The sequence below is a fragment of the Narcine bancroftii genome, chromosome 3 (genome assembly GCF_036971445.1).
Source record: "Narcine bancroftii isolate sNarBan1 chromosome 3, sNarBan1.hap1, whole genome shotgun sequence".
NCBI classification, from domain to species: Eukaryota; Metazoa; Chordata; class Chondrichthyes; order Torpediniformes; family Narcinidae; genus Narcine; species Narcine bancroftii.
In genome coordinates this window covers 63,364,209-63,376,407 of record NC_091471.1, presented here as the reverse complement: position 1 = coordinate 63,376,407, position 12,199 = coordinate 63,364,209, and the positions used below count along the sequence as shown (strand labels likewise).

Below are 12,199 nucleotides of genomic sequence, written 5' to 3'. Positions count from 1 at the left end.
TGGATTGCATTGGTTTCATTCCTTGAGCAAGGCACCTTAACTTATTCATGGAGAATAAAAGATTCCACGATGCATTTGGAAGAAATACCAAGATTTGGGTGTTCTGGCCAACGTTCTTCAAATATATACACCACAATAGAACAAAGTGGTCATAAAGTTCCACAGCATAAAAACAGGCCCTTCAGCTCAAGTCCACATTGAACAACTACTTATTTATACTGATCCCATTTATGAGCACTTCGTCCATAGTCTGCAGTGCCCTGAGAATTAAATGAACATCCAGGTGTTTCACAAATGTTGCAAAATCATCCAACTCCACTACCCACTGTAACAGTCGCCCTAAACATACCCCTGAACTTAATCCCATTCCTTCTGGTTTTGAATATTTCTGCTAGAGGGGAGGTTTTAAAAAAAAATTATTCATTTCATTAATGCCCTTGAATTTGTACACTCCCTGCTAAATACAACTTCTGTTATATACTATAATGGCGTGATTACACCTTCAAGGTGTTAATTAACTGTTTGGCAAAACTGCTAGAAATCCTAAGGATGTGATAGCAGCTTTTTAATTTAAAAATATTTTGGGGAAACAGGTACTTTCATTGAAGGGTCTAAAATATGTGGCAGATTAACAACAAAATTTAAGAATAGGTGGCTTTGGACAAGTTACGAATAAACCTATTCAGATACCATCTCTTCACCTCAAATTATGAAAATAAAAAAAATGATTGCATTTTTAAGATCTCCCTTCAATTTGCCATGACAAAATGAAAGAAAATTCAAACTAAAAATTAAAAGCTGCAATGTTCAATAATATAGTAAAATCACCATTATCTGGCACTCAGTCAGCCAGAAACTCAACCAACTGGCAAAAAAAGAGGAAATAAATAAAGGTTTAAATAAAAGTTTAAAATTTCAAAAGCAAAGGTTCTCTGAAGCAACACAAACCCTTGGGAGCAAACATTCAACCAGCGGAGCACCCCGGTTGTGCCCCACTAGCTGCAACAGGGCAAGTCTACTGAAGTACCTCCCTAATCCTGCCGGTGAGAGTCTTTATCTTTATTAGTATTAAGTATATTAGCAAGGCTTTATGTGTAAACTTGGTGGAGGGGGTTAATTATGATGGCAGTACATTTAGAGTAATGGCTAATGCAACGCTAATATAGCATCAGCAATTGGGGTTCAAATTTAAAGGAAGATGAGCTGAAGGCCTGACTGGGATACTTGCGTGGAGCTGATTCAAGTTGAGCCGAGGCCCTGACCAGAACACTTGCGTGGAGCGGAGTTGGTTTGTGCCGAGACCCTGACCAGGGCATTTACGTGGAGCTGAGTCGGGTTACCCCGAGCCCCTGACCGGGGCACTTGCATGGAGCTGTGTCAGGATGAGCCGAGGCCCTGACTTGCTTGGAGCTGTCAGGTTGTGCCAAGGCCTTAACCGGGGCACTTGTGTGGAGGTGAGTCAGGTTGAGCCAAGGCCCTGCGTGGAGATGAGTCAAGTTTTCAGCACCGGTGGCGGGGAGGTAATTATGACAGAAGCAAGGTTAGTGTAGTGGCTAGCGACATGCTTTTATAGCCCCAGCCACTAGGGTTCAAGTTTAAATTTTGAGAGTTACAGGAATTAGCTGATTAAAGTGAACTTTATACAATTAAAGACTACAATACTGATTTTTTTTCCCCCAAATTAAATTTTGAACCATCTTTTGTCTTTTAAACAGTGTATTCTTAATGTAGGTATCTTAGTCAGTCATTGGAAGAGTCTCAGTTCACCGGAAAATTCGCATATCTGACACCTGTGATCCCTGTAGGTGCCAGATAATAGGGATTTTATTGCATGACACAATAGGATACAATAATAGTTTTCTGCTATTCTCATGCAAATACTCAACATAATTGAACAGCATTTATTAATAAACTGAACAGCTGCATTAATATTTAGCTCATGTAACCAAAGCACATCTTCAAAAAGAATTAACCAATTTAAAGAGTGGATTGCATAGCAAACCATATTTAACAGTAATTACATCAATATAAAAGTCATACTTTTAATAATCACATTTCCTTTGCCACCAATTTTAAAGCTAAAATGGTCGAACAAGAAAAAAAATTCAGATGTGTACACTGAAATGGTCAATAACTATGGATGGTCTTCAAGGCAAAAAGGTTTTCAAAATATTCACTTCAGTACCTTTGAATTTTCCATCACGCTGTCAATGCAATCAAAGTAAGACAGGTCATTTACAGCTTCCGTGGGGTTGTCAAGCATTCCTTGGACAGTCTGTAAAACAAAAATTCAAATTCAATCTTTCTACTCAACAAAATATACGCGTGTTCAATGAAGCCTGTAGTGCACCTTGTGATGTGACAATCGAGCCTGCTACATTCACTCTCCTCACCTCCCTGAGTGCAAAGCCCACTCTGTCCTGATTGACCTGTACTCCCCATTTTAGCTGGCACATTTAATTCTGTTCGGAGTCCATAAGATCCTCATGCTTGTCACCTGCCTCACAATCTTGGTGATTACTGAATTTTAACCAGGATATTGCAATATCCTTCCTTTTCAGATGAAACTCAAATACTTTCACAAAGAATATGGCAAAATGGTTTATTGATCAGGTAGATCCACATTGGGCAACAGGGAGACCTAATAAAATCTTAGACTAAATGAGAAAAATCTTAAATTTGAAAATGGTGATTTATTGCTAATCATAAATCCCAATGACTCACCAGGTGTGGTGAAAAACAAAAGTCGGCAGATGCTGTAAGAAAAGTTGCTGGAGGAACTCAGGAAGTCTTGCAGTGACCATTGGAGGTAAAGATATACTGTATAACCAGCATTTCTGGCTTGAGCCTTTCTTCAAGGCAAGTGATGTTCGCCACTCTTGCTTGAAACTTACTAGAGCCCCAGTTCCTGCCTTCCCTTTAAATTCATTGGAAATTCCGTTCCTGCACTTCCTTTCAGCTCACCAGGGCCCAATCCTTCATTCATCTACCCTTTAAATTTACCACGTTACCTGGCAAATTATATTAATTTTAATAAGGGCAGCATGGTTAACACAATACTAGTACAGGATTAGTGACCTGGGTTTGCATCTGGTGCTGTCTGTAAAGGGATTGTTCATTTTCATGTCCATGTGGGTTTTTCTGTGTACTCCAATTTTTTTCTAAATTCCAAAGGCTTACAAGGATATTAGTTTAATTAGTCACATTTAGGCAGTGCATGCTCATGGGCTGGAATGGCCTGTTACTGTGCTGTATCTCTAAACCTTGTATTTGTTTTTTTCAAGCAAATACAAGTGTATTGAGGTATTCACAGGAATAGCATCATCTGAATATCCTGCCTGTCCAGCCAAATGACAGATGTTTGAAGTTTTAATACATTTAAATAGACAAGGCCCCATCCTTTAGACTGCTTCCGTGAAAAAATGTCAACAATGGTTTGGAGTCCAACTATTAAACATATTCACCTACTCACTGAGATTAGGGAAACCTTGGTGCTGGTATGTAAACACATGTTGAATAGCTTCCTTATAACTCTAAAAATTAGCTGCACTGCCCTGGAAGGCAATAAATATTGAGCAGAGTCTTGCCTTGTTTGACACCCATCTTTACTGAGAATGGCTTGTTTTGAACTAACTGGGTTAACAGCACAGCTTGCAAACCATAGTGGAGGAAGTAAATGAGGTAGAAAATTATTGTGGGCAGCTGAATTTCAGGAGAAAGTTCCAATCGTCCTTCCTGATTGATGGCGCTGAAGGCTTCGAAAGCAGTTTCAAGTGCTAGGCTTTGTTATTAACTATATTTGGACATCAAGCCACATAGTGGCCAACTTAATGCAGAGACAATATCCGACCAATAATTTTTCTTTTTTTTTAAACTGGCACTTTAAAAGAACTTCATGTAATTCTATTTTCCGCATTTATGGTTGCAAACTTGACTGATTCATCTCTCCACTTGTATTTAACACACCAAAACTATCCTGTGGAAAATAGTGGCAAATATATTCAGAAAGTGCAAATACCTAGAAATATGTTATGATTTACGGAAAATATAATGAATACACGAAAAAAAACCCACTGTCACCTACTTAGATTACTGTGAAGTTCATATTTCTGAGAAATAATCCTGCAAACTTAGCTTTAACTAGAAACAGGATGTTGCATGGAAATTTGGAAGTTTAATTCAAAACAGCAAAGCCTGGAATAATTACTCACTTACCTCAAGTTCCCGGAGAGCATTATCACATTCTTTCTGCCCTGGAGCCTGCTGTGTGCACATAGTAATCAACTGATTGATACTTTCAGTCACAGCACTGCAAGATTAAAATACACCAAACAAAACATTACTTGCAACAGACATACTACTTTGTGTATGGAATTCATAATAAAATCATACATTAAATATCAAACTTTGTTGTTATTTGCAAAATGATGTTTAAGTAGTTGGAGTGAACTTTAATTTTAGCTGGCAAATTTGTTCATATTATCTAATGAAACTTGGCCTATGATTTGAAGTAAAATAAACACTTCCAATATTATGGCTGGTTTATCAACCTCTTATATTAAAGCCAAAGTTTTTTTGTTCCCCACCAAATCATCCACTTGACCCCATTTAAAAACTTCTGAACTCTTATCCCACAATACAATGATACTTCATTTTATTGTGTCACTTTAGAATAATTACATTATCCCTCCTAAATTTAAAAATGTTTATCAATTTCAATATAAAGATGAATTACATTAAGGTAAATTATCCTTGGAAAATGGATGCTCAACATACAAGGGTTCTGGATACATTCATGGCCAGGACTTGGATGTGCAGAAAATTTCCAAAACTGAACAACTGGTTCAGATTCCTGCACGCGTCATCTGTTGACCAGATATCAGAGATCACAAGCAAAGCTATGAAGTGATCATTTACCAGGAAAAATGATAAGCAATTATAAAATAATTCCAGATATTCATTGCACTCAGTGCAGACTGGTGCAGCAAGGTTCTATCATTGCAGCAAAAAGTGGGAAACCATTCAATCTACATCACCTCCAGATCAGAATCACGATTGTCCAAACTTTACTCATTGAGTAGCGGAATGCAAATAATGTTTGGAGGGTGAACTATGAATCATCAACGACACTTCACTGCACATTCAAGTGGACTTTACTCTCAAAAAGGTCCTGCACTAACCTACCTTTAATACTTTTAGACAAAAAAGTTAAGTACTCTGGGAGCCACCTCTTGAGGGCAGACATCGATGATGAGATTGACCATCACCTTCCACACATAGTCTGAGGAAGAGCAAGATGGCAAACCCTGGTACAAAGCTAGTAAATGAGAAAAGGTGCAGATGCTGGGGACGCATGCAGGACACAAAAGTGCTGGGGAAACTCAGCAGGTTACGTAGGACCCATAGAAAGTAAAAGGCAGTCAACATTTGGGCCTTTCTTTTGAGAGTGCTTAAAATCAAGCAGGTGCCTGAACAAAAAGTTGAAGGGAGTGGGGGAGGAGAGACAGACTAATGAGTAAGAGGTAATAGGTGGAAGGAAGGGTAGAAGAGGAAGAAACTGACAAATGAGTAGCTTGATGTTTGCAATTAGAAAAATGCTTGAAGCAATCATTATGGAACAAATAGAAAGCTATCTGGATAGAAATTGTTCCATCAGGATACAGGATGGATTCAGGAAGGCCAAGTCCTGTTTGACAAATTTACTGGAGTTCTTTGAGGGTACAACAAGTGCAGATGATAGAGGGGAATAGGTAAAAGCTGTATGCTTGGATTTTCAGAAGGCATTTGATAAGGTGCCATATAATTTTTTTATCCATAAGATAATGATACATGGAGTTTGGGATAAGGTGTGAGCATGGAAAGAGGATTGGTTAACCAATAGAAGGCAGAGAGAGGGGACACTTTTTAAAAAAAAATATGAAAGACTGCCACATGATGTTGCGCAGAGCAACTTGGAAGTGCTTATGGATTAATCGCAAAAGGTTGGTTTGCAGTGGCACAGGTAATGAAGGCGGCAAATTAGACGTTGGGCTTAATTGCTAGATAGATTGAATTTAAGAGCAGTGAAGTGCTACTGCGACTGTACGGGACATTAGCAAGGCTACTCCTGGAGTAGTGTGCAATTCTGATCTCCTCACTTGAGGAAAGAAATACTGGGTTTGAAGGTGGTGCAAAGTACACCCTCCAGGTTGATTCCATAGATGAGGGTGCTAGCCTATGAGGAGAGAGTACACCGGAGACAAAACTCACTAGAATACAGAGGAATGAGAGGGGATCTTAGTGAAACATAATATTATGAAAGGGATAGATGATAGAAAGTAGTTTCTACTGGTAAGCAAGTCTAGATCTAGGAGACAGAACCTCAAGATTCAGTGGGAGTGAATCTGAGAGAGAGAGTGAATCTGTGAAATTCGCTGCCCAAGGAAGTAGCAGAGGTTACTTCATTAAATATATTTATGACAGATAGATTTTTCCATAGTAGGGGAATTAAAGGTTGTGAGGAAAAGGAAGGCAGATCAGCCATGATCTTACTAAATGGTGGAGCAGGCTCGACAGGCCAGATGGTCTTGGTCCATTTCTTATGACAACACTAATAATCTTTTGTTGTGTGGGATATCAAAAATGTGTTGAAAGGAATAGCTGTTTTACTTTACTCCCATGGAATTGTTCTATTTGCTCATTCATAACTGGCTCCTTATTTTCAATTGCTGTTCAGACTACTCTTAATTTTTAGCAGCTTTTGCGTTCAATCAACCTCTGCAATTTTAGTTTGCCTTTGTCTGTTCATTATTTGGTTCCATAACACAGTGTACAGGATAAATGCATGTAACATGCTAAGGAGGGCATTGGGTTGCAGAGATCTGTTCGTGCAAGGAAGTAAAAGTTTCCCCATTTACCGTGCAGCCGCAGCAAGTTGGTTCTTGATGTTGGGAGCTGTTGGATCAGCAGAGAGGGCTTTGGCTGCTAGTAAAAGTTTGCTGGATGCCATTGAAATACTCTTCAGGTTTCCAATTACCTGAGCCTGGTCTTCTTTATCCTGCAGAGTAACAGAGAACCGGATTTAAAATTCCTTGTAAATCTGAGTACTGAGATTTAAAATAGAGATTAAAGAAAAATCGGAACAAATCCTGAAGTGTCTACAGAGTGAACAACTTTCCAAACTTCTCAAAGCATTGACCTGTGGTTAAAGGAAGATTCCAAAGATTGCCATAAACAATGATTCCAAGTGAGGATTAGAGCAGGTTCCTTACAAATACAAAACAAGAAACAATTTTTTTTGAGGTGGTGTGTCCTCAGCCAAGGTCAAATAGCTCATTGGACTGGAGACTGAATCTTTGATATTAAGATCCTAGGCTTTAATTGTCAGACTGAAGGTGAAGTCAAGAATTCATTGCAAAGTCAAATCCAGCAATTAAAAAAAAACCCAGAATGAGAATTTATATACATTCCAATTTGCAAATCTTCTTTTTTCTTCTTTGGCTTGGCTTCGCGGACGAAGATTTATGGAGGGGGTAAAAAATTTGCAAATACAAAGCAAACAAACACATTAGAAAATATTTATTAGCCTCGCCAATGATCAAAATGTTTGGAACAACAGCACTTCCTGAGTGCAGGCAAAGCTACCAGCCACCATCATGTCAACCTTCTGTAGGAGCTCTATTGAGAGTGTCCTGGCTGCCTGCATCACAGTTGCTGCTGTGAAATGGGTCGCAGGTCAAGCCCAGGACTAGAAGAGTGGCAGAGAGAATCACTGGAGTCTCCCTCTCCCCCAATCGAGATGACTCACTGGGATCATTGTCTGAAGAGGGTATGCAAAATTCTTCAAGACCCCTTCCATCCGCATGCAGCATCTTTCAGCTGCTCCCATCGGGAAAGAGATACAGGAGCACCAGAGCCAGCACCACCAGGATGAGAAACAGATTCTTCCCATGGACAGGAAGAATGTTGAACGGCCAGAGGAACTGCTCATACTATCTGAGATTTTTATATTTATGAAACAATGTTTATCTGTATAAACGAATACTTGTAATGTTTGTATGTGTATTATGTCTGGTTGTGTGTCTGTATATTTTACACTGAGGACCGGAGAACGCTATATCATCAGATTGCACTGTGCAATCAGATGACGATAACTTGACTGTGAAAAAACATCCATTCACAAGAATTCAATCATTTGTTTGAAAATGAATCATTAGTTGGAAAAGGCATTGTTGTCAGTGTTGGAAGAGGGAATATGAAACTCTGCCAAGCATGATTATGGGTCCACCATGAAGCTCCTCATCCCAGTTTCACATTTCTTCACCATTTCCTATTTCGCTCTCGCACAAAAATTCCCAAAAAAACATCAGTCCACCTTTAACTCAGGCTACTCTGTCATCTCACTCATCTAATTACCCTACTATTCGCAATTATGGCCAACTTCAGCTGCAAGGACCCCAATCTTGGAATTTCCTCCCCAAAAATCCATCTCACTCCTGCACATTCCAGACATTCATTAACACCCAACTCTGTGACCAAGCTATTAGTATCTCATGTCATGAATGTGACAAATTTTATTTGATGAATCTGCTGTAATTAATTGGATTATAATACATATGAAAGGTAACAAGTAAATATAATAGGCTGTATTCTCCGTGTGGAATTCAATGGAAGCATATTATAAAGCATTTAGCTTAACTAAGAGTCCAATTTATAAGGAGAGATACTGTTTTGATCTACGGGATGCCATTGAACATTTGGCCTGCCATACCAGAAATTTGGTTATCCCACAATGCTTCATTTTCTTACCTTGGATTGTCCAGCCATTTCAACACCAGCCTGGAGGAGTTCATTGAAGTCTTTGCCAAATTTGCCCGATGCTTTTGCCAGGTCTTGGGTATTTCCACGAGATGCCTGCACCAATTCATTGGCCGACTGATTCAAACCAACTGCTGCCTCATTTAGATGGCTTTGAGCCTCTTGAAAATTCTTTGAACTTGATGGAAACTAAATCAAAACGTAAACAAGATTGAAAAATGGCCAATTAGATTCATTTGTTCAGAAAGGGAGCAGGACAGAGTGAGGGGAACAATCAGCCAGGTAGTTTAACTTTTATTACTGACAAAGGACATTAAAATAACTGGCAGAGAGGGTCCTGCATCAGGCAGTCAATAATCAAAGAAATAATTATTTAAGAAAGCTCAACATGATTAAACCTAGTTTTAGGAAGGATTAATTGTGTTAGACAAATTTGCTCAAATTCTTTGAGGACAAGACAGGGAGATAAATATAGTTGTAGTGGTTTTTTAATTGCCCACCCCAAGTTGCCTGTAAGATAGTGGTGGTGAGCTGCAATCATGAACTGTTGTTGTCCTTGATGAGTGGGTATACACACAATGCTGTACAAAAGAGAATTCCTCTATTTTGACACAAAAATGCTGGAGGAACTCAGCAGGCCTGTCTGCTTTTTTCTCAATCCTGGAAGAAGGACTCCTTATGAAGGTGGTGGATCAAACAGCGGAAACACGTGCCCTCCTGGAATCTTTTTCAACAGCAATCATTTTCTTGCTATACCTCACACCAATAAAACCTACACAAATCAATGCCAGAAATATGCTTTAGATGCAGTGTGGAGGTTGGGACCTTTGTCCACTCCACTTGGCTTTGTACAAGGGTGAGATCCTTCTAGGAAGACCTGGGGGACATTCTGAAAAAAAAATGACAAGGGTGGATTTTCCACAGGATCCGGAGTTCTACATTCTAGGGGATATTGGGGAAGTACAATTTAGACTGTCCAAACATCAAATTCAGTTTGTGAAGGTTGCCTTGTCAGTAGCCAGGAAGTGTATAGCGGTTACGTGGAGTCAACTCCCAGCTAAATAATGCACGATGGAATACAGAAATACAGTGTTGCATTCCCCTGGAGAAAATCACCTACAATTTATGCAAGAGAAAGGACACATTCATTGAAGTGTGGCAACCGTATCTGAGCCACATATGTGCACAGATAATAATTCACATCCCCCTCCCTCCCCGAATAAGAGAAAAGAAAAAATCTGTCCCAGCAGGGAAAAGATTAAGAATATGAAATGGGGAATGTGTCACAGATGATGTATGTTTTTGCCCCTACCTGCTTTTATTTAACACCCGAGGCCCTCTAGCCTTGAGGAGGATCACTGTCTTTGTCGGCATTTAGATGTTTTTTGTATTTTTGTATTTGTATAATTTAAGGGGTGGGGGGGAGGGTATAAGGAGGGGAAAAAAGGACTCTGTAAATCATACTACATGGAAAGAGAATGCAATATTTTGTTTACTGGATTTACACGAGTTTTTGGAAAATCAAAAATAAAATATTCAAAAAAAATTCCAGAAGAAGGACTCAGGCCCGCCTATGGATGCTGCAAGACCTGCCAAGTTCCTCCAGCATTTTTGTGTTTTTGCTACAATCACAGCATCTGCAAAGTTTTGTTTCACTCCTCTCTTTTGACCCAGTGAGGGTGAAGAAATGGTGTTACGTTTTGAAGTCAAGGTGGTGTGTGGCTTGGCGGGCAAGATCCAGGAGGCAGTGTTCCCACCCTTTGGTTACTCTTTGTTCTTTTAATTGATGGAGGTCATGTCTTTGGAAGCAATTGGTCATCTCTGCTAAAACTTCATTGGGCTTGTGTCAAATTGCACCCCGTAAAGACCCACATGAAGTGCCTTGAGAGTTTGACTTTAATAATGATAATAAATAACATCAAATTCACTTATGTTTAGAATTCATTTTGAAATTAATTGAAAAATATTAATTTTATCAGAAGATCTTAAAATGTCAGTGTCCATTTACTGAGCTATCACTTCTTTCTTACACCAACTCCATCTGAATATCATCTATCCTTTTATATTTATTATCTCTTTTCCTACCTTGGCATATTGCAGTCATTTATTTTGTTTCATTGTAGTTGATTATATCACATACCTGTTTGACTAGAGCAAGTAAGAACTTAAGTTCACAATCATACTTCCATGATTTTCCATTAATAATTTATAGGATTATGGTTCTCTTCCAAATCTGTATTCTCTCCATTTCATCCACCTAATTCGCATCAATTACTCACCGAGTTTGCAAGTAGCTTTTTGCTCGCCTCTCCTACAGTTCTTAAAGCTGCATCCACATCTCTTTGACCAGGCAAACAGTTCACACATCTGTTCAGAGCATTTGATACAGCCTTTGCCACCTGGGGGGAGAACAGTGGATGATGTAATAATGTAATTCATTACCAAATATTCTCACCATTGAATGGTTATATGTAAATGCATGAAGTTTGAAAGTTCTCTATTTGTTTTGGGATTGATCTAGAATTGTGATGAAGCTCTTAAAAATGCTCTTGAAACATGTGAAGTTCAACTTAGACTAGTTTCAAACAGACACCATTAAGATTTGTACCATGTGGTACAGTCTGTAAAAATTCACCCTCAAGTCTTACTTAATTCCTCACAGTGAAACAAAATCTAAGGAATCATACATGCAAAAGACCAAATGATAGTGGGAGCGGCAAAACCATAAATTGTCTGTATATGTTCAAATTGAAACCTTTGAACCAGTGAGAGATCAAAGCTATAGCTGATTCCAGTGAAAGTACATTGCCACAATTATAAACCAAGGACAACATCCAAAATACAAAGTTACTTTGATATGGAATCAACATCATCTGACATATCACTATGATTTACAATTTCCTATCTCCATAGACGGGCAACTTTAGAACATAACAGACGTGAACAATGCATAGTCAAAAAAAGCCCAAATACACCAATCTGCTATACCTCTTGGGGTCTTGGTAGAGCATAGAAGAGTCTGGCTTATCAAGTTAATTCCAGCTTTGAGCAGAGAAATCCCTAAGTCCCATTACCCCTCTCCTTAGTTACCTGTGGTCATTTACTCCTCATGTCCATCATCTCCCCATTTGACTGTTAAGCCACTTACCCACACTAAGAATTAGAATCAGCAGTTAATTAACCTATCAGCGCACCTTTAAGACAAGGGGAGAATCTGGAGCAATTGGTAGAAATATACATGGTCATGGGGAGAACATGCAGACTCCAAAATACAGCAGCCAAGGTCAGAATCAAAACTAGGTCAGCAAGCAAGATGCTAAGAGACAGAATGGGTATATTAACTCGTGTGGAGAACTTTTGTGAATGAGCAGAGGTGGTGGGAAGTGGAGTAAAATGGCAAGAT

At 39.0% G+C, this 12,199-nt stretch overlaps 1 protein-coding gene across 1 annotated transcript in view; it reads right to left on the bottom strand.

The window, feature by feature from the left end:
* tln1 (talin 1) overlaps positions 1–12,199 on the bottom strand; it is a 301,850-nt gene that overhangs the window by 67,550 nt on the left and 222,101 nt on the right. Inside the window, exons 29-33 of the mRNA XM_069924188.1 lie at positions 11,076–11,195; positions 8,788–8,985; positions 6,897–7,036; positions 4,216–4,309; positions 2,186–2,275 (exon numbers count right to left, since the gene is read on the bottom strand). Coding sequence (XP_069780289.1) covers positions 2,186–2,275; positions 4,216–4,309; positions 6,897–7,036; positions 8,788–8,985; positions 11,076–11,195 — 642 coding nt within the window. The remainder of the gene's footprint in view (positions 1–2,185; positions 2,276–4,215; positions 4,310–6,896; positions 7,037–8,787; positions 8,986–11,075; positions 11,196–12,199) is intronic.